The sequence below is a fragment of the Conger conger genome, chromosome 14 (genome assembly GCF_963514075.1).
Source record: "Conger conger chromosome 14, fConCon1.1, whole genome shotgun sequence".
Classification (NCBI taxonomy): Eukaryota; Metazoa; Chordata; class Actinopteri; order Anguilliformes; family Congridae; genus Conger; species Conger conger.
Genome location: NC_083773.1, coordinates 22331573 through 22355711, shown reverse-complemented (window position 1 = coordinate 22355711; position 24139 = coordinate 22331573). Strand labels below are relative to the sequence as shown.

Genomic DNA, 24139 nt, shown 5'->3' with positions numbered 1-24139 from the left:
AATATGGTATATGATATAAATGTGCTTTAAAAAAAAATACTGTACTGTAATAAATACCTGTATTACTGATGCTAGAATAGTCATGTCTTGTGAATGAGGGTGGATTGTTATATTGAATCTCCCACTCTATAGGTTCTAAGATTGGTTACATATTTACCTATCTACGATATTTTACAGCTATGTTCAGGAAAACCTTCCCTTTCTTGTACCCTCTTCCTACCAGAACCCTCTTGGTAAAAATATGTGCTGCATTGAGTGCCTTCTGGCATGGTACATGGTACATTTCACACACTTTAACCCGCACTAACCTTGTAGTGTGAAAGAACAGAGGCCTATGGGGAATATCTGACTCTGCCCTTGATATCTGACCCCGCCTCCCTCCACTCCAGCCTTTCCTCAAAATAACCCCCACACCCCACCCCACCCTGCCTAACCCCCCCAGAACTCTTTGTCTCTTTGAGAATTCCCTTTGACTCATTGATTTAGATGGATTGTGTGGAAGTTCACAGGGGATGTTCACATACTGTAGTTTTGTTTTTTTTACTTTGTAATTGACAATGGCGAGTGAGAGACATCAGCTTTAATAATAGTGGGGGAGAGGAGAGCAGGGCGTCCCGTGGCAGCAGAAGGCAGAGGTTAAGGTGTGAGGAATGCTGCCGTGTCCCCACCATTGTTCTCCATAAGGGGAACGTCCTTCTGGAGTGTGTGTGCCTGTGTGTGTGTGTGTGTTTGCCTCTGTGTGTGTATGTGTTTATGTGTGTGTGTGTCTGTGAATGTGTGTGTCTGTGCATGTGTGTGTCTGTGTATGTGTGTGTGTGTATGATTGTGCCTGCCTGTGTGCCTGTGTACAGTGTGTGCATGTGTGTGTCTGTGTATGTGTGTATGCACGCGTGTGGGGGAGGTATGCGATCATAGCTCAGACTCGGGCGTGATGGGCATCAGGTAGCCGGTTCCATAGCGGCTGTTGGGCGCGGTGTTGGTCATCTCCAGGGGCGACGTGCTCCCGGGGCCCAGGTAGGAGCGGTGGTTGGGCATGGGCGAGGGCGTCTCGCTGGGGTTCTTCCCAAGGATGAAGCGCGTCTCGTCCTGTTCCTCCAGGTTGGACATGTCCTTCATCATGCAGCTCTTCTTGTAGGACACGGACAGCTTGTTGGAGCCGTCGGAGATCAGGTTGAACTGGCGGGCGATGAAGATCAGGGGCAGGGGCAGCATGGCGACGATGATGAGGGTGAAGCACATGGCCAGTGCCCATGGGGGGTAGCTCTGGAAGCGCTCTGTAGCCTGGAGGGGACAGGGGTAAAGGATGAGCTACTAAAGAAAGATAAAGAAAGACTATTAAGAAAGAAAGTAAGACTATTGAACCCAATGGGATCATTTGTCCTCTGCATTTGACCCATCCTAGACCCTGGGCCTGGGGACCAACTCCAGTTCTGAGCCCAGTGTCCTGGTCAAGGGCAATGGCAGGACCACACCTAATGTGTCTGAGGGTGGGAGGAGTACCACAGAGTAAACACACACAAACTCCACGCCAGCCGGCCTGGAGCATGGACTGACAGTGGAGTTTCACAGATTATGGATTAGGGAAATCAAGTGATTGGTCAGAGCCCAGGTTGAGATACTTGTGTATTTTTATACATCTGTGTGGAGATGCTTTGCTGAAATATACATGACTGAGACACATGGATAACTGCATTGATTTGTTGTGATATGTAGGCACTCACCAGGTCTTGCACCCAGGCATTGTAACCTGGCGGGCTAACAGCCATCTCGATGATGGTGGCGGTAATGAGCACAATCAGGCAGAGGGGAGAGACATACTTCCACATGTAAAAGTAGAAGCTATAAGGCCGAAAACCTAGCATGTCCTCCAGGTCCTGCATGAACCTGAGAGAGAGAGGAGGGGGGGAGGGGAGAAATGAATATGCTCTTTTGGGGGTTTGGCCTATGATGTTTGTCCTGGTGCCATGGTTTTCTGTAATGTCACAATCTTGTGGCTAATGTTGTGTAGTATTTGATACCAGAGATCAGATAGCAGATAGTCAAGGGTGTCTAGTTCTAGATGTATAGGGATCTGATGCCTAAACTGGCTAAAAGAATATTGTGTACTCCTGTGCCCAGTGCAGTACACCTTTTTCAATGCATGATGCATGCAACACCTGACTAAAAGAAAGTATGCATGCATTTATTTAGCATGGGTATTGAATCCTTCAGCCTGTTTCTGGCCAGGTGAAGACCTCTGTTATAAGGCCACAATGAACTACACCATGGAGCTCTGTGATGTCACACCGTACTCTGTGATACTAGGGTACATTACCATGTATGGCTCTGTGATGTCACCCTGGACTTCTCACTGGGCCTATGTAGTGTCACACTGTTCCACACCCTGTGGCTCTATGATGTCACATTGATCGCATCCTGATGTCACACTCTACCTCTTAGTGCCATAGATCCAGGCCACTGAGATGTTCTCCAGGATGACCACGATGGTGAGGGGCAGGCCGGCAGAGTAGTCATCGAACATGGTGACAAAGTAGTTCCCAGACCGCTGCACAAACAGAAGCCCAAAGAGGAATGCCAGGATGCAGCAGCACACTGACACAAAGAAACCAGGAAAAGAAAGTATTAATCCCTGTGGAAGGAGTTTTGGGATAGAGATCGCTAAACAAAATGGTCCCAGTCTACCAGCGTTGCACTTGAATACACAATTATGTTTTTTTGTTTTGTTTCATATAATCTTTTTTTAAATCACACTACCACAGCAGAAAGGGCATGGGGAGCTATGAAAGTGACCAATGACTCACAAACTTACATATTAATGCAGCTGCAATTTGCTCACCTGTGAAAATCTCCTTGCGCACCTTGAAGGTGTCGACGATGGGCGTGGTGATGCCCTCCATGGTGCCGATCATACTCCCGAGGCCCAGGTTGATGAGCATGAAGAAGAACATGACCGACCAGAACGGGGAGGCAGGGAAGTGGGTCATGGCCTCGGTGAAGGCTATGAAGGCAAGGCCTGTCCCCTGCACTGCCTGCACACAGGGGGGAGTCAGTGGTGAACAGACAGTATAGTGGCTGCCATGGCTCATAACTGCCCACCCCTTTTCCTAGAGATCTACTATCCTGTAGATTTTCACTTCAACTCTAACAGAGCACAACAGCTAAGGACTCTTTCCAGTCTATCTTTCACCTCCTATCTCCTATCTTCCTTTACCTGACCTGGAAATCAATCAAGGTCCGCTATCTTTAAATTCCAATTACGTCAAATGTTCCTTCTAGGAGCTGGAAGTAGAAGTTAGGAGGCTCCCAAACCTTTCTTGAGCAAGGAAGAGCGCATCCTTTCCATAAGTAATTTTTTTGGAAAGCATGACAAATACATGATCAACCTGTAAATCCACCTCTCCCCATCTGCTAAGTCTATAACTGACATGGCTTCAAACTGACATTTGAAGGAACAAGGACATTCCATTTGCCTAATTCACGTTTTATCTCCTTGAGCTGCTAATGGGTGCAAGCAGGTGTGCCTGGGTGGAAATTAGAGTGGAAGTGGCAGATCTCCAGGAACAGGGTGGGGTAGCCCTGACTTACAGCATGGGTATTCAGCCCATTTCCAGCTCTCTTTAAACTTGCGAAATGAGCTACAGTAAACTGACTGAATCAAGGCAATACACTGACCTAACACTGGTTAAGCTGTGCTGTTGGTAAGCATGCTCAACCTACACAATATGACGGCTTGTTTGGAAATTGGCAACTCGGAGGTTGCCTCCCCTGGTTGTCGTTCATCAGACTTAACAGCCAAGCATAAAACCTGATTCTTTTGATGACCTCAGTAGCACAAATACTATTTCTTTTGAGAGCGGCCTCCTTGGTGAACCTGGTGAACAGGTTCCTCAGTGAGCCACGCAGGGCGGGTTGAGGGTAGGGCCAGCGCACCTTGTTCAGCTCGTCCTCCAGCAGGCAGGGCTCCAGGCCCAGCTTGGCAAAGCTCCCCTCCCGCACCTTCTGGATCACCCCATACATATCGGCGTAGTCCGTGGTGCTCAGGTGGGAGAAGTTGACGTGGGGAGGGATGAGCGCATGGCTCAGCTCGTTTGAATTGAGGTAGCCCAGGATCTTCTCTGCATTCCTACGGCCAGGGGTTGAAAAAGATTGTTGTTAAGAATAAATGCGGTTTAAATTGAACAAATACAGGCTGTACCCTAATGGCTAACGTACATGTCTGGGACCTAGAAACTTGGAAGTTCAAGCCCAGGTGTAGCCACGATAAGATCCGCTCAGCTGTTGGGACCTTGAGCAAGTTCCTTAACTCATTGCTCCAGGGGGGTGATTGTTCCCTGCTTAGTCTAATCAACTGTAATTCACTTTGGGTAATAGTGTCAGCTAAATAAGAAATTATGTTATGTTATGTCAAATACTACATGTAAGAGCCTGGAATTGTTATTCAATGACTACACCAGAAGGTGGCAGTCCACTTACAGTATGCTCTGCTAAATTCTTCACCTGAACAGTTTCACTTAAATTGAAGGGATGAATTCCCTATTATGCAATAAAATCTAAATGTATTTGGTATCTACTGGTAACCGAATCTTAGAAAATTCCAAATGCACTGCACTTACATAGGATTTGTAAGAAATAGTTTTGAAATAGGTTAGCCCCTTGGGGTCCGATAAACTGCTGGTTTTCCATCCTCCCTTTACCTAGGAATCAAGTGTGAAGACAGTCTGGCGAATCAGTAGAACTAATTGTTCAGCTAATTACCTGGGAGAAAAGAAAACCAGGGCCAGATTTGGATTTGAGGTCCAGATTTGATGATGGCTGGGTTAGACTGTTGCTCTAAGAATCGGTTTGTGACCTTAGTTCCTTTCCACACATGATATAGGCAGAAGTGGATTTAGTGGGGTGCAGCACACCCCTATGAACAGCCATAGGAGGCCCCCTGAGTACCCAAATATAAACACTAAGTTAGGTCTAATTAATGAAAAACACTGCAACACTGCAACACTACCGTTTGCATAAAGAACAGATATATATGTTTAGAAATCAGACTTGAAGTTGAAATGTACTGTATCTTTAAAGTGGCCTTGCCCTCATCATGCCTTGCACCCATATGTGTGAAAGGCTAGCTCCTCCCCTGGATACAGGTGTCACTGTAGGACCTTGAACACACAGAGGGCCATCGGCACTGATGAACACACTCACTCAATAACACACTTCTCGTTCATGATGTTGGCCTTGAAGCCCAGGACAGCGAACACCACCAGCGTAGCCAGCACGGAGGTGATGAAGTTGATGACAGAGACCAGCGCCGCGTCAAAGTGGCAGTTGTTGTCCTGCTTGTTGTAGCTGGAGAAGGCGATGACCCCTCCGAAACCCAGGCCCAGGGCGAAGAACACCTGCGTGGCAGCCTCCCGCCATACCTGGGGGTCCAGCATCTTCTCCAGCTGTGAAGGGAAGGGTGAGGGGAGACCAGGGGGGCATCAGGTCACCAAAAACAGAGAAACAGTTACTATACCTTGCAGCTGTATGTAGATATGTTTACATTAGATTTTCACAGCCAGTTTACCCTGGAGCACTACAGTTACCAGAACAGGACTTTAATTAAATTTAATTAATTTACCATAAAAGCTGGTAAATTCAGCTGAATTGAAGGTCCGAAAAACAAGTATTGCCCCCTGCATCCAGGTAGATTAGTTAATAGGTTAGCCTTGGTCAGCAAGACTATTTGATGATAGGCCATAGGTTGAGGACATCTGTTTCCCATAAGCAGGTTGAACTACAATTCAAATTTTTTGGAGTGATTTCCCACAGCAAGCCTCTAGAGGGGGACAGTGGCCATACTTGCAAGCAGAAAATGAATTGCAATTGCTTTTTAACTTTCAAAAGAGGTGGAACTTATGATGGTTGAGACACTGCCAATCAAATCCTACAGAAAAACTTAAAATGTATTACCCTGCCCCTTTAAACTGTACACTATATATCCCTTCATTTGGACTTCAACTTTTCCAGAAAGTTTATTATCTCAACTGTACCCTGCTCAACCCCTATTTATGTGCCATGATAGATCCCTTATTTAATTTCTGTTCCATCCTATCCCTACTTTACACCAGCCCTCCTGAGATCTCTTCCTATTGGAGACAGAACCACTGTTTAAGGGTTTTTTTCTCCTGGGGAATTTATTTTTCTTGATACTTGGGAGTTCAGGCCTGGACTTTTGCTCTGTTTTGGCTCTTTTTCAGCCACTCTGTAAAGCGTCTTTGTGACAGTTTTGTGTAAAGAGCACAATACGCAAGAGAGTCGATTGGATTGAATGCTACGAGCAGCGTGTCCCACCTTGGGGGTGAACATGTGAGCGATGCCGTCCATGGCCCCTTTCAGCATTAGCCCCCGCACCAGGAAGCAGAAGAGCACCACGTAGGGGAAGAGCGAGCTGAAGTACATCACCTGGGGGGAGGATACACAATGCCGTCACCATGGATACCCTCTGTCAAACGCCATTCCTTTACATGAAAACATACCCCAGGGACATAGTCATGTTGGATGTTTAAACCAGTTTTTAAATACACATTTATAAGTGACGAAAGAAAAATGGCCATTGATTAAATACTTTCCCTGAGGCTGATTTAATTCATTTTTTTCTTATGAATTAAATATTTCCTGAAAGACACACTAGTATGGGAAAGTAAATATTTTGGGTGTTAAAGGAAACCTTTTTTTTTTACATTTATTTGGAGTAATCTCTTATGTGGAGACTTTAAAGGGTGCTAATTGTGTGTAAGAGGGAAGACATCTGTAACCGTTTACTGTATGTATCTGGATCTGTTGTAAGTGTTTCTACTTTGGAAGAGGCTCATTCTCAAGTACAATTTCAATAACATTTCATGGTAATTTAAAGCTCAGATAAAATCATAATTGTAAGGTCAGATCTGCGAACATCCATAATGTACTATTCTCTTTGAAGTCATTACACAAGATTTGGCCTTTGGAAATAACAAAACTCAGGCCCTATTTAAATATTTTGTCTCTGATTCAAACAGGTTCTAGCAGTTTCCGCAAACCACAGAGAACTGCATTTATTTACATGTGCTCACAGGACATGGATGTGGGGACCCTCTCAGGCATTTGTATTTATATATCAGAGGCACAAGAGGGGCCATGTCGTGCTGCCTTGGGTCGCAATGCACAGGTTTACACTCGAGGGACATTGGATCACTCAGCAGCCGCACAGCGCCTGGCCTTGAAGGCTCAAATATTTACAGAAAACATGACTTACTTTCCTATGCAGGAGAATCAGATAAACATGGGTACGATGCCTGAACTTTCCCTGAACGGAATTTAAAATGCACATATGGACATGGCGCTTTAATGGGCTTTAATGAAGACAGTTCTGTGCTACTGCATGAACATTGAACCTGTTTCAATGTTCAGGCAGTGTAGTAATTCACAGTGTAGTAATTCACAGTCGTAAATTATGAATTTGTCCTGGACAGATGAATAACCTGACTGGGTTAGGTTAAGTTATCCTCAAGCCCTGAAAAATAATATGGAAAAATCCAGGTAGGACTAGCCTAAGACCCTCCATTTAACTTCATTTAACACTTTATGGTATGAGATCATAAATAAGTGATTAGAATGTTCTTAACTGGACATTCTAACACTGATATAACAATCACTACTGCTCTAGAAAATTCATAGAACACTGACTTAGAATCTTGAACAACATTTAATAGAAAACCTACTTTTTCAAAGACCTTAGAAGGGGGTCCAGTATTGTACTGTGAGGCAGGATTCCTGGCTTTCCAGCATTTCCCAGTCATCTCAGTGTAAGACCACTGAGTTGTGACTAAACCGTTGCGCACATTGGGATTTTGTCAGCACAATCAGCAGTGTAACCTGTGTGATCTGGCATGTTGTGGTGGTCCCTACCTTCCCGGAGGACTGGATGCCCTTGATGACAGCCAGGCAGACGATCAGCCAGGCGGCCAGCAGGGACAGGGTCATCCTCAGGTTGAGGCCTCCGCTCTCTGCGATGGTGCTGGTGATGTTCAGCGTCTGCCGGTACCAGAAGTATGTGGTGGCTGAGCTCTTGTCACATTCGGGCTCCACAACTGGGGTGGGAACAGGAGGAGGAGAGGAAAGTGGACAGAGAGGAGAGAAAAATCCCATATTTCCGATTTGGTAAAATTAATTAATTAAAAATCCCTACAGGGATTCATGTCATCATATCTGCATTGAATCATATCTCAATTTTAATAATCAGATAGAACTCCTTTCCAAATTAGGGAAATAGTCAGCATATTGACTTGTTTGTGGGCTTCTGGCTGATAAGAATATTTATTTTGTCATATATTCTATTTATTGACATATTGAAGTTATGTTCCTGAATGGTGTATTTCTCCATATTAACACATAGAACAGAGTGTGTCTGCCTGACAGTACAGGACAACTTACTGGCTTGTGTTCCGTTCCTCCTGATTGGACACTCACTCCAGGGCAGTGGGTACTGAAAGGACTGGAAGAAGTAGAAGATGCTCCACCCGATGATGACATTGTAGTAGAGCCCCACAAAGCCGCACACCTACAGAGGAAAGACACTGCTCAGGGAATATCCCTCAGCGGCAGAAAGGTCTGTGCTTCCCACAAAAAGACATCTGCGTCACCAAAGATAATCCCGAGTTCTGGGAGTTTATTTCATTAATTTGTTTTACCCACCATCCGTTTTTAATCAATTATTATCTTCAGCACGGACAGATACCTTCAGAAAGCTGCTCTTTTAAATGTTGCATGTACAGTACTTTACAATTATTTAGCTGACACTTTTATCCAACGCAACTTACAGTTTATTAGACTAAGCAGGGGACAATCCCCCCTCGAGCAATGTGGGGTTAAGTGCCTTGCTCAAGAGCCCAACAGCTGTGCAGAACTTATTGTAGCTACACTGGGGCTTTAACCACCAACCTTGCAGGTCCCAGTCATGTACCTTAGCCACTTGGCTACAGACTGCCCCATACAACCCCCGCTACCCTAAACACACCATTCCAAAACAATCAGGTAGTGAGCTTGCTGAAGTCACCCCTTAGAATCACTGGTGGTATGGGGTTGTCCCAGAAACCACTGCAATCGTCCTACAAACCACCTTGGTTGCACCATCAATGACCAGCTTTCAGCAACATAGTGGCTTGTTGATGTGCTGGTCTGTGGACATAACCTTTTAAATACAAAATATGCAAAGCGTAGCCTATGTCAGTAGTGTGAATTCAAATATTTAGTGCAAGCTTGGGTGCTTTTAATTGAATGTCATTCTACAATTGTGTAGAAGGCACTGAACAATGAAATATAATTTGGTGTACAACTGGCAAAAGTTAATATTAGGGGAGCTAATACTGTCAAATGTATGTGTTGCATAATGTAGTACACATAATGTAGTACATCATGGCTGCACTACATTATAACCACTGGGGGTTTAACCAAATTTGATTTTGTAGTGGGTTGGGCAACCCTCAAATAGTCAGTTAAGCTGGAACGCTTTTCGATGTAAATCAGGTACATGCCAGGTGCATGCATCACAGGGCTTTGATGTTAAGCTGACCTTCTTAGAGCAAACAGACAGTTACAAAGTCATTGCTCATAAAACTATGCTTGTATGGGAATATGTGGACCCTTTTTCTATTTGCTAGTTGTGTTATTGGGAGACAGAGCAAGAAAGGACAGGATGCCATTCTTTGTGACAATTTAGTGGACCATTAATAAAAAAAATTGTTTTTGCACAGACGCAGTCCTTTTTTATCTGCGGCTATTTCAAGTCTCTGTGTTGATAAGGGTCTGGGTCGAAGCTGCACACAGTCGGGATTTCAATGAATTATTGAGCTGCTTTCTCTCAGAGCCTCTGTGGCCATCTTTTAAGAGGTATTTATAGCCGCTCGCCTTCTCAGTGCCACGTTTAGTCAGGTTCCGCTCCAGCGAGAAGCCGGCTCCATCCGGGAAAAGGACCTCATGTTCCATTCAGGAAACCTGCAGGGAGGGCTTGGAATGCCCCTGTGTCCCACTCTCTGATTAATATGCAGCAATGTATCCATGTAGACACTCTGCTGTATGGGAGGGGGGGGGGTCAGTGTGCAACAGATCACCTGATGTGACCACATTCAGAACCCACGGCATGTTATGAATTGTGAAATTCATTTTATGCCATTTTTTTGCCATTCTAAGGATTCTCAATTACACCTGCGCTGGGGAGTCAGGAATCCCATGGCTGAATCTTCCATCAGTTTGGAAAGGTACAGACTAGCAAGCACACCCCAAAAGTGTGCAGGGAGCTAACCACTTCTGTTTGCTCTGCGTTACAGCCCCTGATTCACTCAGCCATTCACACTGGAGTACTGCACATCTTGTAGTCTTCCGGTGTAGGCAGACTGATCAACCAGCAAGCATCTTCTTGCTATTGCAGAACAAAATGGCTGCAAACTAAAACTCTCCCTCCCTAGGAAACGATATGGCTAATTGTGCTTTGCTCAAAAGGATTCCTGGTCACTGGGCCCCACTGCTTTAACTGAATGTGCCACCAGAAAAACCAGAGGATTGATTAGCCTCAGAACAAAGCTCTCTGGGAGAGGGGCTAGATAGAGGGGATACTGAAGCTCACAATACAAGCTGCATTTCCATGAAAATAGGATGTGTCATGGCAGGAGGTCACATCTCTATATGTCAAAGCCAGGGCATTACTCAGACTTGGCACCAGGAAGTCATATTACGCTAATGGGAAGTGGCTAAGGCTTATTTTTAGACAAGCTGTGCAGAGAAACGGACTCCCACCACTCGGCCTGCTGGCAGCTCTTGGCACAGTTTGGTCGGCCCGGGCAACGGCAGTCCGACGACCACAATCAATACGACCTGACCTGGTCACCTCAAAGCACCTCCGGCCTGCCGTCCTCTGTTATCCCAGGTGTCACAGGCCCCACCGGGGAGCCGCGACGCACCGCGGGGTGGGAACACTCAGTCGCGTTGAGCGATTCCCTTAATTGGAGCCGTCCAAATGTGAACACCAGAGGGCTGGTTTATCTGACGGAGTAGGCACGTGATCTGTGATTGTGAATCTCTTCTGATGCATTCATGGTTATTGCCTGTTTTCTTATTACCTTTACCAGTGACTTATATGTATATAAAACTACATGCCTCACTTCTATAATGCAAAGCCTTTTATTTATTTATCCATTCCTAGAAACCCATTAATTCTGAAGCCCATTTATTGCATGAAGGTTTCAACACGGTATTACCTTTCTTATATTGTAAATAGGCTATATGTACTAACACATATATATCACCCGGGGACTGGGGTATGATCAGCGATACCTTATGATACATATTACACCTCTATACCGTCATAAATCAGCCAAGATACACAGGAATTGTGACTTCTCCCTGCTCTCCACTGGAGATGTCACTTGGCTCAGGTTCAACTTCAAGCTGATAAACTGTGGACTCAGCCCAGAAGTTATCAATTTACAGTCCGATCACTATCAGCACTCTGCTCCACATCTTTCTCCAGCAGTTCTGTGTGGCTTGCTCTGCCTGAGCTGTGATTTTCTGTCTGCACAAAAGCACAGCCCGAAATGAAGCCCTCAGAGGTATTGGTACATGCCAGGAGAAAGACATGAGCATGGCTTTATGGTGTCCCTTTGGTAAGGCAATGAATTGAGAATTCACACCATTTCCTGTGGTGATATACTGCACATATACTACACTGCACTACTTGGAGTGTTAATATTTACCAGTTGGAGCTTGATTCATTTATCTTAAGCTTCAAATGGTTTTTGTTGTGCTCTGCAAAACAGATCTTCCAATGTGCCACTGCAATACAATTCCTAACAAGTTTATAGCCTTAATCTCAGACACATCATAGTCCTGTACAAAGACTGCAATGCACTATGGGAGCTAGAGACAAGGGAAGATCTGAAATGGCTGTGTACACTGTACAGAGTGGCACGAACATCATTTGCAGGCCAACGTGCTTGATTGATGTACTGGACATATACTGTAGATATGACTAATTTTGCAATCAATAAGATTTTGACAAGTCACTGAGACCATGCAGGTTGATGTAGCCTATGTACACTTTTAAACAGGAGCTCTTGATACCAGTCATCAGGAGAGATTTGTATAAGTAGCACCATTTAAAAAAATGCATTAGCACTGAGTTTTATTATTATCATCTGCAGAAAATGAAAAGGGCAGATTTTGTTTTCTTCAAATTGAAATTCAAATGGAGCTAAAAACAATGCTTTTCATGAGATCACATAGAGGGGTCATTCATTTCATAACTAGGCTAACTCTCCTCACTCACCATCAAACTGGACACTCCAATTCCACCCAGATGTGGGCACACGTAGTTCCACACTCCGATGCTCCCCCGACGGATCTTCTGCCCCACCGCCAGCTCCAGGAAAAAGAGAGGAATCCCAATGATCAGGAGGAGGATGAAGTATGGGACAAGGTAGGCTCCTGCAGAGGATGCGATAAGGACCACAATATGAATTTCTACTAGTAAGGCAACAATGCTGTGTACATTTTGCAAAGTAAAGCAAAATATTCTCTGTTGCAGTGTAAACCATAAATATAAACATGTTAAACATTTTTAACATTGCCATTTTTCTATTTGAAGGCTTTGAAATTAAATTTCTTGGTTAACATACCCAGTAATCTAGTTTGTGGGAGAATCATGTCGCAACTGGATTTCATGGAATAGTTTTTTGTTTTTTTAACTGAAGCTTATAATTACAGAAGGACCGGTCATTGTATTGTCACTAGCCACTCCAAAAAACTTGATTGAGATCACAGAACTGTGATTGAGAAGAAAAACGCGGAAGTGACATCATTAGGAATCTGAATAGTGATGTCATTATTAGAGAACTTGAGAGCTATAAAAATATGAGTGCATTTCAGAGCATCTAGTACTCTTGTGTAAAATCCAGCTATGACCAGCTTGAAATGACCAGCTTCCAGCTGTTTCAAAACATAGCTTGATCTGGTCAAACCATGATGAATATGGAGCTGGTCTGAACTGGTCAACCAGCTACCAGTTGTTTCAAAACCTAGCTTGAGCTGTTTTTTTCAGCAGGGTATATAATAAAAAAAATAATAGTACTAAATGATAAATGTGAGAGATTCTGAATGTGCATTATGTTTTGAAGGCTAAAAGGTAACATTGGGTAGCAAGGGTCACTATCATTGCATATAACCAACACCACCACCAACTTAGCCCAGAAGGTTTGATCTGTTGGTCACAGACGTGAATTCAAAAGCTCTGAATTGATAGTTAATAAGTTGAATCTGGCAGTATGGCGAGAGCTAGCAAGCTATAAGTAACTAATTAGAGTGGCTAACTTTACAATCTCTTTACATTCATTTAGTACACGCTCTAATACAAAGCACATTAGATTCAATGCAAGGTCTATGTGCATATAAAGTAGGCTACAATGAAATGCAAGTTTATTTCTACTATAATGCAGGAACCTACAAAAATAATAGTACTAAAAGTATTTCAAATACATGCATAAAACAGAACAATCATATCGCTAGCATCCATATAGAGTTATGGTGCATGGCATCACTTCATTGGAAGCAATACGTTTTTTGTTGTTCATAACCACATAGCCTGCCCTGTTCCTGTTGCTGAATGGCTCTATTGAGTCATAGTCACCCACAGTGGTGCCATGGTGACAGACCACTTCTCCCAGAATAAATGCGGAGAACATAATTTCTTCTTAATGATGTTCCAAACAGTTCATTTCAGTGAGTATATTGTTTGGCCTATACTCACTGAATTGTTTTACTGTTTTTATTTCCTATTTCTGAGCCTCACAATGGCTTCCTTGGCACGACACTCGTACTCATGTGATGTTGACAAACAAACAGATTCTGAAACAGTTCTTATATCTGTACAAAGGAAGCAAGTGAATACACCTGAAAAATCTGAAAGAGCTGAGAAGACAACTGTCCAACTACTATTGGTCCTCTAAAATGGGTGGACTATGCATAAAAAGGGATGTAATTCCTACGTGGATCACCCGACATAGATTTAAATACCCTCAAATTAAAGGTGACAGTCTGCAATTAACCTGATATTCATTGTTTCATTTAAAATCCAATGAGCTGGAGTACAGAGCCAAAAGGACATCGTGCCACTGTCCAAATACACTGTATATATTGTTGGAGCTTTTTCAGTTTTATTGGATGGGACAGAGACAGAGTCAGGGGTGAGGCCAGTCTGGCCAATCAGTAGCACTAATCGTTGAGTTAATTACCTGGAAGGGAAGAGAACCCGGGCCAGATTTGAGGATCCCTGCTCTAGAGGCTACGTCACCAGATACCTGTTCCCAACTGACATTTCTGCAGAGGTGGAAAATCCAGGTTCAGAAAAAGTAAACGTCCTCCCCAGTATTTCGTTCCAATCTCCAGGATTCGCTAATTAGCACAAGTCTTCAGCCTAGAGGTTGAACTAATTAGTGAAAACATCTGACTGAGTTCATGCGTGGAGAAAACACAAAGAAGAGCTATTACATTCTGGCCTTTCTACCATCTAAATGGAACTAGGTTTTCTTTTGTTACAACATAAGACGGGGTGCTTTCGGTGAGTTGGAAAAGTGGTTATCTCCTGTTTTTTCCTGATCGCTAAAAGGGCAAGACACCATCACTCGGAGGAATTGTACAATCTGGCTTTCCACAGCTTTTAATTAAAACTAATTGCGGGTTGCTGAAAATCTGCGGGGAGTTGGAGAGATGAGGGAGAAAGGTGACGGAGAGGCATGTTGTTATATATCAGGGAAAAATGCCAGCTGCGTAGTCTGTGACGATGCCGGGGAGTAGGGGGCTTACAGCTCGTTGTGCTAATTTCCACTTGTGATTCAATCACACATGTAGGCCTACACACGCACATAACAGCACACATACAAACACACCAATCATAGGACCAGGAGTTAACAGGCACCAAAATAGAGGCAGCATCAAGATATTTCAGATGTGGGATTTGTGAAATCCCTGATTAAGCTTCTAATCTGGGCATCGCGTAAATTCTATGTTGAATTACTTCCGCTCTCTCTTGGGACAAGGGCCAGCATCATGAAACACAGCTACCAGAAAAAACACTTATAAGGGCAGGTTTCTTTAATGCCTTTGCAATGGGTTTGACGTCCTGACACATACAGTCTCATCTATTGTTTTAGTAAACAAGTGGCATCGGGATGGCTATGTGGTATAATGGTTAGAAAACAGGGATTGTAATGGTTATGGGTTCTGTTCAGGTGTTTAGACAGTTTTCTTACATTTATGTGCTCCATTTTGGTGTAACAAAAGTTATCTTATGATCAGGTGAGGGTTATGCATGAACAGAGCAATAGTAAAGGGAATGTCTGCCAGATGCTTGTGTTTTCATTTACAGTAATATTGAAAATAAACCCTGCATATAAATCTGAATTTAGAAGATGAAATAAGGAAGAATATAAAAACCTTTCCCGTTCAATATATTTCAGAATATAATCAGCTAAATACTGTATGTAAAAATCCTCTTCACACGCAAAGTATTCTCGCACACTTATACAGGGAAAGGAGGCAGTGCCTGTACGGTTTGTGGCCAGCATGTCATCTGATCAATTGACAAATGCTGGGTTCCTCCAGCCAAATGCAATCAATCAAAGAGCAGTCTGGGTGGGGAGCTGATGTGCTGCTGGGGACATGAGGACATGAGGAAAGGGGTAAGGAGAGGTAACCCTACCAGCCCCATTCATTCCATTGTTAGCGATCAGCTAATATGGTGGGGAAAAGATGGTTGCCCTGCTGAAAAAAACTGCTCAAGCTAGGTTTTGAAAACAAATGAAAATGAATATGGCTGTAAGACTATTGCCAACATACTGAAAGCCACAGTAGCAATCTATGCAGCTGTTATGCTCCATCAGCAATGTTATTCAAGAATACCGGTCTACCTTAGCTAGATTATGAAAACATTGTGAATTTGCTTTTTTATGCAGTCAGTATGCTTTGCCGTATAAATATAAAAATAACTTGTGAGAAGGATTTACCATGATGAATGTAGACTACGTCATCAGCCAATCAGAATCAAATATTTGTTTGTTTTGGCAGTGAACTTGCTGCCAGGTGTAGCTGTCATGCACTGACGGCAGTCTGGGTCAAAGTGTCTGAGGTCGTAAATCCGTGATCAGCACTCTAAAACACATTATGTGTCTACAAACAGTGACAACAGGGGGACAAAAACAAACATCCCAGGTCAGCATCCTATTAGCCACTCACACCTCCTACGCATCCTGTTATAACCTTCCGAATTTGAGTAAAACTTGCATGGTTCTTTGGGATTATTCCATGCAAGAAACTCCAATGTGGTTTTATTGTGGCAAGATTTAAGACTAGCGGAAAGGTACTGTAAGACTTATTGTGATATCATCCATCCAAGACCATAGCCAAGACTGATTACTTAGTTCCTTGTGCAATTCGTTCTGTCTCTATTTTATTATTTACACATGTAAACACATCCTTTCCAGTTTCAGAATCAACCTGAAAATATTATCCAGAACCCAAATCAATTTCCGCAAAATTAATCCCGAATGTAGCAAGAATTAAATGCATATGAGTTCTGAAGCACAGTGGATCTTATTGTTTTCTTTAAGTATGTACCGTTTTGTTTAAACCAGTGTAAAATTCAGCATTACCAAATATGGATATTTAAATTCCTGAATAAAAATGGAATTTACTTTTTTTTATTATTAAACTGAAAAAGGAACCACTATTCAGACTTTATAATGAGTGCAGTTACTTCTAAAGCCTGCAGAGCTGCTGTACTAAGAGAACAGCCAGCAGAGGGCGCTCTAGCTCACCTCCACCGTTCTTCTGGCACAGGTAGGGGAAGCGCCACACGTTGCCCAGGCCCACAGAGAAGCCCACCTGGGCCAGGATGTACTGCAGCTTGCTGTTCCACGCGGGCCGTCCGTCATTTTCTAGCGGTGTCTCTGCGGCCTTGCCTTTGCCTTTCTGGGCAGGGCCGCCAGCAGCCCCGCCCATATTCATCACACTGCTCTTGTAGTCCAAAGGCTCCTCATGAGCCAGCAGGTCAGCCACAGACTCAGTGACATGCTCATTGCTGTGTTCCCGCTGGGTCACCTTGCTGTTCTTGGGCATCTGGGACTCTTAGTGTTGGTGGACCCACAAACAAGAAAAAGCCCACAACAGGGCACAGGAGAAGAGGGGCTGGCCTGGAGAGATGGACACGACTAGCTGGATGCTTAAATGTGCTAAAGTCGGGAGGGGACGACAATCAAGCCCTGTTTCTTCTTAGTCCTGTTAGAGAGACAGAGAGAGAGACAAATAAAACAGCCAATTAATCATTCAGAATATTCTTTATGGATGAATATGGCTGGGAACACAGCAGCATTTGCCTTTATCTGAACAGTTCTAAAAATGCAATTGTACAATATCAATAACATACAATTGAATTATGTAGAATATAATTTTGTAAATTATTTTATCATTGATTGAGAGAGGAATAATCTCATTTAAAATCAATTTGACTCTTTTTTTATTTTCTCAGCTTCTACATACTTACTTTAATACTCTAGTGATACATTAGTGGCAAGTGCTTTTACTGAATGAGCCAGTTGATATATCAGGCTGATATATAAATGACAAGGTAATATGAGTAGGTTTCCTCATCGCACCCAACACTGACATAGCCTTTGTACACACACCTATTGACATTTTTAATTAACCTTTTTTTTAAATTTGTTCCCTTTTCCTTTTGTGTATGTTTTATAATGTAAGTTTATGATAAACGTATTATTATTATTATTATTATTATTATTATTATTATTATTATTTATAATAATACTATTAAACATTCTTAATAATTATATTAGTAATAATACAGGTTTATCATGAACTTACATCATAAAACATACAGAAAAGGAAAAGGGAATTCATTACTTAACAGGCTTTTGCAAGGAGTCCACCTTCTTAGCCTGGACTTCAATAGCTGGTATCACAGCACTAATGGGAAATAAGCTAAATCCTGCTTTGACAGTGAGCTAATACAAAGTGCAGGATTCTGTGCTTATCCTGGTCAAGACCCCTCTCCTTTTTATTCCCATACACTGAATATAATCTTCTGTTTAGAGCAGGTTCAAATTAATAGCAGTTCAACATTGATGAGATTGATTATATGTACAGTGTCAGAAACATGAAAAGGTGAAACCTCGAAATCTGTCAGGGTTTCTAAGCTCACCTATTTATGTTCTCTGAAATATTATTGATAGTTTGCCTAACAGTCACGTTTCAGTAAGTGATTCTGGTTAGAACTGTCATGACTCATGAAAAAAAAAGGGTTTTATGAGAAACCCAGGGGAAAGAGTTTATGAATACTCATTCCAAGCACACGTCAAGACAACTGACATTTTAATCTTGACAATATCCCTCAATTTCTCCCAAAATCAAGTTTATACTTCGGTCTCTAGGGGAATTTCACTTTTGTACATCACAACACAGTAAAATGCCCGAGTTCTTGTGAAAGGATTTCCGCAAGCTTTCCATAAACCCTCTAATCCTGTGCTCTGATTGGCAGCGCCCCCGACCCCCTTCCCAGAAGCCTGTTGGTCTGGTCCAGGGTGAGAAGGCGGAAATGCGTGTGAGGTAGCGAAGAAGCTGTGGTCGCTTGTCAGGCAATCCCACGATGCGTGCCGAAGGGCTCAGTTTATTCAGTCATTATTAACTGAAAGAAAAGATTAAATACTCTTACGAAGTAAGAAATTAAAATAACAGATAGCGTGAAGTTTAAACCCTCAGAATTAATGTGGGCAGCTTCTCCTTCAGCACAGCTTCCTGTGTAAAGACGGACGGACACACAGGGGCTCCCAGCTTCACTCCATACTTTGGCATACTGCTTTACCCGAGCGTTTGGCTGCTTAATGAGGAGGAGATGCATATTTCTATGCGTGTGTGTCAGTCCACAGCTGGTGTGCCTGAATAAAAGAGCCAGAGATGGAAAGGTCACTTTGAGGACGAAGCGCTGCCGTCTGTGCTGTGGTGACTTCTCAAGATGGCGTCTGGCCCACCGACACAGCAGTGGGTCTCAGCCGCATAGGCTTACAGCTTCCATACAGCACACATCATCCTGTGCACTGGCAGAGCCTCGTGTAATTTCTCACTCTGTGTGCTAAAGCAATCCACTCCCGTGGGTCCACACTGCAAGTGGCCTCCACAACGTAATCCTAACCTCCGTAAGAGAGCCAGGCAGGCTTGGTCATGGAGTGCCAGAGATGCCCCTGATTCATGCTCCATCCAAACCTGTAACTGTATAACTGGATTCATTATTAGGTTTAATAGACTCAGGTGAATGTGTGCTGGAGGATGCTCTGTGTTTCTCCATTCAGCCAAATGTATTCAGGCCTAGGCTCTTCATTTTCAGGCAAATGCTTGTGATCAACCTCGGATAGAGCAAAAACCAGAAAGGTGACTGCTTCTCCAAGACCAGGGTTTGCTGCAGCAGCTCTATAGCTTCAACGTCAAGCACCATGTTCATGGCAACTTCAACAGAATCTGAAAGGGTTTCTCTCAAAATATGATCATTTCTGTCAGGTCCAGTCTTTTGAAACAGTACATGAAAGTCATAGCATAATAGTTGTATGACAACTACAGAGCAATCCATCATCATCCACTATGCTCAAGACAGCCTGATTATCATTCACATTCACTGCTCACTGCATGCTAAACACAGTGCCCCATTGAACCGCCATTGAATAAACAAGTCAAACAAGTCACGTAATCACAGTGACGATAGTATCTTGAATACACAATGACAAAGCCCATGTAGTTCTATCTGCAAAAACACCAAGGGTCAACTGCAGCATGCTTAGTTGGGCCGTTTCAGAGAGCAAGATTAGCGTTAGCCGGTTAACCGCACTTAGTAAAACTGAGAACCCTCCCAAATCTGAAACATGTCCAGTTGTAATGTAGTTAGGCCGACAACTGGATCAGCTACCCAACATAAGGAATAACTGCTATGTCTGCTGGTTTTTGGGGGTGCTCTCTGCACCAGTGGTTCATTTAAGTCAGAGGTGCACAACACTTTCCATTCAATTTCAGGATTTTGTGCCAACTCCTACTCTTAATTACTTAATTAGCTCAATCATATTATGATCTGTCTTTTGTACAAGCACCATTGTATCCCATATGTTACTGTACTCAAGTTAAGTACAAAGGTGAACCAGCGTAGACCTTTCAGAAAAATTATTTCTATGTAATTGGTTGGAACAAAAAACAACACTCGGAACTCCTGGTTTAAGCTTTTACTTCCTCCACCGGGTGCACACGCACCCAATAATAATGAGGCAGGCCGGAGGCAGGAGTGAAATTTAGAAAGCGCCCAAAATAATTTCCCCTTGAATAAGCGATTAAGACAAAATATTTTGTAATTTTGTAAGAATGAATCGCATGGAGTGAATTAAAACAAGTGTTTGTTCTTTTATGAGGTAGGTAACCACGTTTTATTGAATTACAGTTGTTGCTTTTGGTTAGCTAATTACTTTTAATGTGTGCGCAGTGCAATTTAAAGTATCTAAAGTATTCTATAGTTGCTTTGCTGAGTTCAAAACTGTGTTTATGTGACCCGATTGTTGATAAAACACTGCTACAGATAAACTCTTAATGTGCGGTGGTCCCCTTTGCTTTATGTGTTTATCAATGGAATTTATATCGTGGTTGTACCCGGAGCGTTTTCCTCGTTTTCCTCGTCCACCTCACGCTCACGACTACTGTCTGTTCTGGCTCCACGGTGGTGGAAGGAACTCCCCGTTGAGGTCAGAACTGTAGAATCTCTCCCCACCTCCAAGCGCAAGCTGAAGACACACCTCTTCAAGCAGCTACCTCCCTGTGAACCTTAATTGTTGTCTCTGTGATGTGCTTTGTATATCGGTATTTTTAGTTAGTAGGTAAGCAGTGTTTGGATAGTTCACTTTGGTCACTTTTGCTCTGTTTGTTTGTTTATTTGTTCTCAAAAAAAAAATACAAAAAAATTAAAATAAAAAATAAAAAATAAAAAATCCCTCGTCCTTATTTCTGTTCTACAGATAGCAGTTGAAATTGTACTTCCCTCTAGGGTCCTTCAGCGAACTTATCCCTGGTTATGGGTATGCACTTTGTTGTACGTCGCTCTGGATAAGAGCGTCTGCCAAATGCCAATAATGTAATGTAATGTAATGTATTTCCTGTCTGTTCTGTGGCTTAGGGGCAGCAAAAATGTTTGGCGAATGTTTTAAGTGTGTGTAACAGTTATCTAGCTACCTAGTTGGTAGCAAAGGTAGAATGCCTTGTTGATTCTCTAGCCACCCAATGCTGTCAGATTTAATGTGCACCTGTTTTATGATCAAATAATGTTGTGTATGATTTGCGTCTTTATAGCAAAATGCATCGTTGTTCCAAAATGTTTTGATGGCAATATTTAATGAGGATAGGTGATTTAATAAATAGATTGACGGATAGATGGGGCACAACTACAGTACATACAACACCATCCATAGGCCTATAGGTAAGTCTTATAACTGTGGGAAGGCAAAAGTGTTTTATTGTCCTTCACAGAACTTTGCATAGAAATCATTACCAAGCAGGTTCTAAGTGTCATTCATGAAAGATGGGTTTCATTTTTATGTCTTGTCTGGTTGCTAGGCAACTCCAGTACAATAGGCTTGCTTCCCTGTCTCTTCTCCCGTCTTTATTTCCGACAGAGTGACACCACTTGGTGTACTGCTGTTACAAACATGGAATTAATTGCAATGAGATACAATTAAAGGCATGATATGTCTGCTCCAGCTAAAGGAGGCACGTTCATTTCACACAATTTACGAAGACAAAAAACTACTTAATATGCATACTGTTAAAAGCTTGTGTGTGGCACTGCGTAGCTGATGGAAAGATTTGTATGAATCTGAGGTCAGAGAATGTCCTTGGAACTCTGAAAACTAGAACACATCTTCACAATGATGCATTGACCCCTTTGCCATGTGCAAACATTAGCATCTTGGCTTCCACAATGAAAAGATTCTTCAAGATGGATTAATGATATTAACATTTTGCTGGTTAGTCAGAGCTCATCACTGGCTCAATGGCAGGCCCATGTCACACCTAAAGGTCTAATAATTTACAGCAATGCAGTGTGAGCATTGCTATAATCATGCTGCAGCAAGTCAAAAAGAGGTCTGTAGTTTTGATGAATGAAATAATAATAAAACATTAAATATATATCTAGACAGTGTAGTATCTGATAGTGTCACTCAACATTGATTTGTTGCATGAGATTAATACTTGCATATTGATGATATTCAATGCTAAGTGATTGATCTCTAGATTTCCTGTCATTGTCCTATAAACTTATTTACTGGTCTTCACAAGATTGTAGGCTACTGCACGAGTGTGACATTATGTGCATGTAAGGCTGTATTAACTTATCAGCTGGTAACCTAAATAAATAAATAGCTGAAATGTATTTTCCATCTGTGCCACTGATATCAAGTCAACATTTTGCCATGTAGAATGTCTTGACCGCTTAAAAAAAAAAAAAAAAAAAAAAAAAAAACAGCTGTCCTGGACACCAGGGACAACAGGGCGGGTGAGTGGGAGGTGTTTGGACGGAGCGAACTCTTCCACTCTCCACAGCAATATTTTACAACACCGAGTATATATAGACTAAGCCACTTGGCTTTTTGGAATGTAGCTCGTATGTATGCGATATACTGCCGAGGAAACTTTCGCTTTGCCCAAAGGTTTTGACAAACCTCGCGATAACTACAATATAAGGGTGGACAAAATAGTTAGGCTATCTGTCATTTAATGGGACTTCGTATCGCAAACACGCAGGTCGTAGTTAATATTCGACTTCCAATAGCTTCTACGTGGCTAGCATTGTTTAAAAACATGACCAATAACTGATTCATGGAAACATGGAAATATTACATGGAATGAATTGCCTTCAAGGTCAAACTACCCTGCTACTCAATAACACATTAATTATTTAAGCAATACATATCATTGAGCAAAGATGCAATGCGCAGATGATTCATTGTGGACTTCATATGCAGACTTTGTTTAAAATGCTGTTTCCTTTAATGTGTTTAACACAAACATCTGAATAGTAGCTATACTATCCCAGCATAACTAGCTACAAGCATCTTTTCACGTTTACTGAGCAAATAAAAGTATCATGCATTTAACACATACGGTAAATTAGGTATTATTTTCGTATTCATTAATTAATGTGTGTCTTTAGACAAGGTGAGCTTTAACCCTGTTACCTAGCAACTTGGATTAGGTGATGTACAACAAAATCGCGACAAATAGATTGCCATTAGAAGCATATATGCTATTTCCAAACAAAATCCGTGAGTAAACCGCTTCAATCACACTGAAAGACGACAGGTAAAAACGATAGAATAGAAAAACATCACAGAAGCGCACCTGGATTGACCTTCCTTACCTTGAGTGATGCAAATAACGTGTAGCCTCCTGTGCCGTTATAAAGAAATAATGTCCGGAATTAATACCATCACACGAAGAGCGGATATAATCGGCGAGTAACCTGCCTCCCTCCAGTCACGAGTTTGGTACCCAGCTTCTGTGCGAGCGAGGATGCGAGGATCACATGCTGCTTCGGTTGGAAATTGACATGCACCGTGCAGAGCGTATAGGCTGACGCAGGAGCCCGGCAGATCACATTGCAAAGTTATTAGCATCTAATAATAGCAACTTGCTGCCAACAATTTTTTTTAAATATGCAAAACACGATTCCCCCGGTGGAATTTTTGAGGCAGTTAAATCAGCTCCCACTCCTTCCTATTACTATTGAGGTTTTAAACATAAATTCGTCAGAAACGTCAGTTTTTATTTTTTTATTTCTCAAACATTGGCACGATACATTTTTTTTTATTCGATTCGACCGAGAGGGATGGCTACAAACGTAAATACTGACTCTGACTCATGTTTGCGTCACACTACCTTGCCTACGTCATTGGGTGTTATCTATTTTAAGGATAATGTAGCCAACAAATAAAAAAATAAATGCGAGTTAAATATATTTTAACATTCTGTGGAGAATTAAACAATTCGT

General features: G+C 42.5%; 1 protein-coding gene across 1 annotated transcript; it reads right to left on the bottom strand.

Moving 5' to 3' along the window:
* Nucleotides 1–462: 462 nt before the first annotated feature.
* LOC133109830 (sodium-dependent neutral amino acid transporter SLC6A17-like) lies at nucleotides 463–23645 on the bottom strand. The gene is made up of 12 exons (XM_061219485.1): nucleotides 23510–23645; nucleotides 16872–17331; nucleotides 12332–12489; nucleotides 8446–8572; nucleotides 7921–8102; nucleotides 6328–6438; nucleotides 5197–5438; nucleotides 3931–4123; nucleotides 2837–3029; nucleotides 2433–2592; nucleotides 1722–1884; nucleotides 463–1281 (listed from the first exon to the last, which is right to left on the bottom strand). The coding sequence occupies exons 2-12, from the start codon at nucleotides 17170–17172 to the stop codon at nucleotides 910–912; spliced, it is 2202 nt and encodes a 733-aa protein (XP_061075469.1). The 5' UTR covers nucleotides 17173–17331; nucleotides 23510–23645; the 3' UTR covers nucleotides 463–909.
* Between the last annotated feature and the right edge of the window lie 494 nt (nucleotides 23646–24139).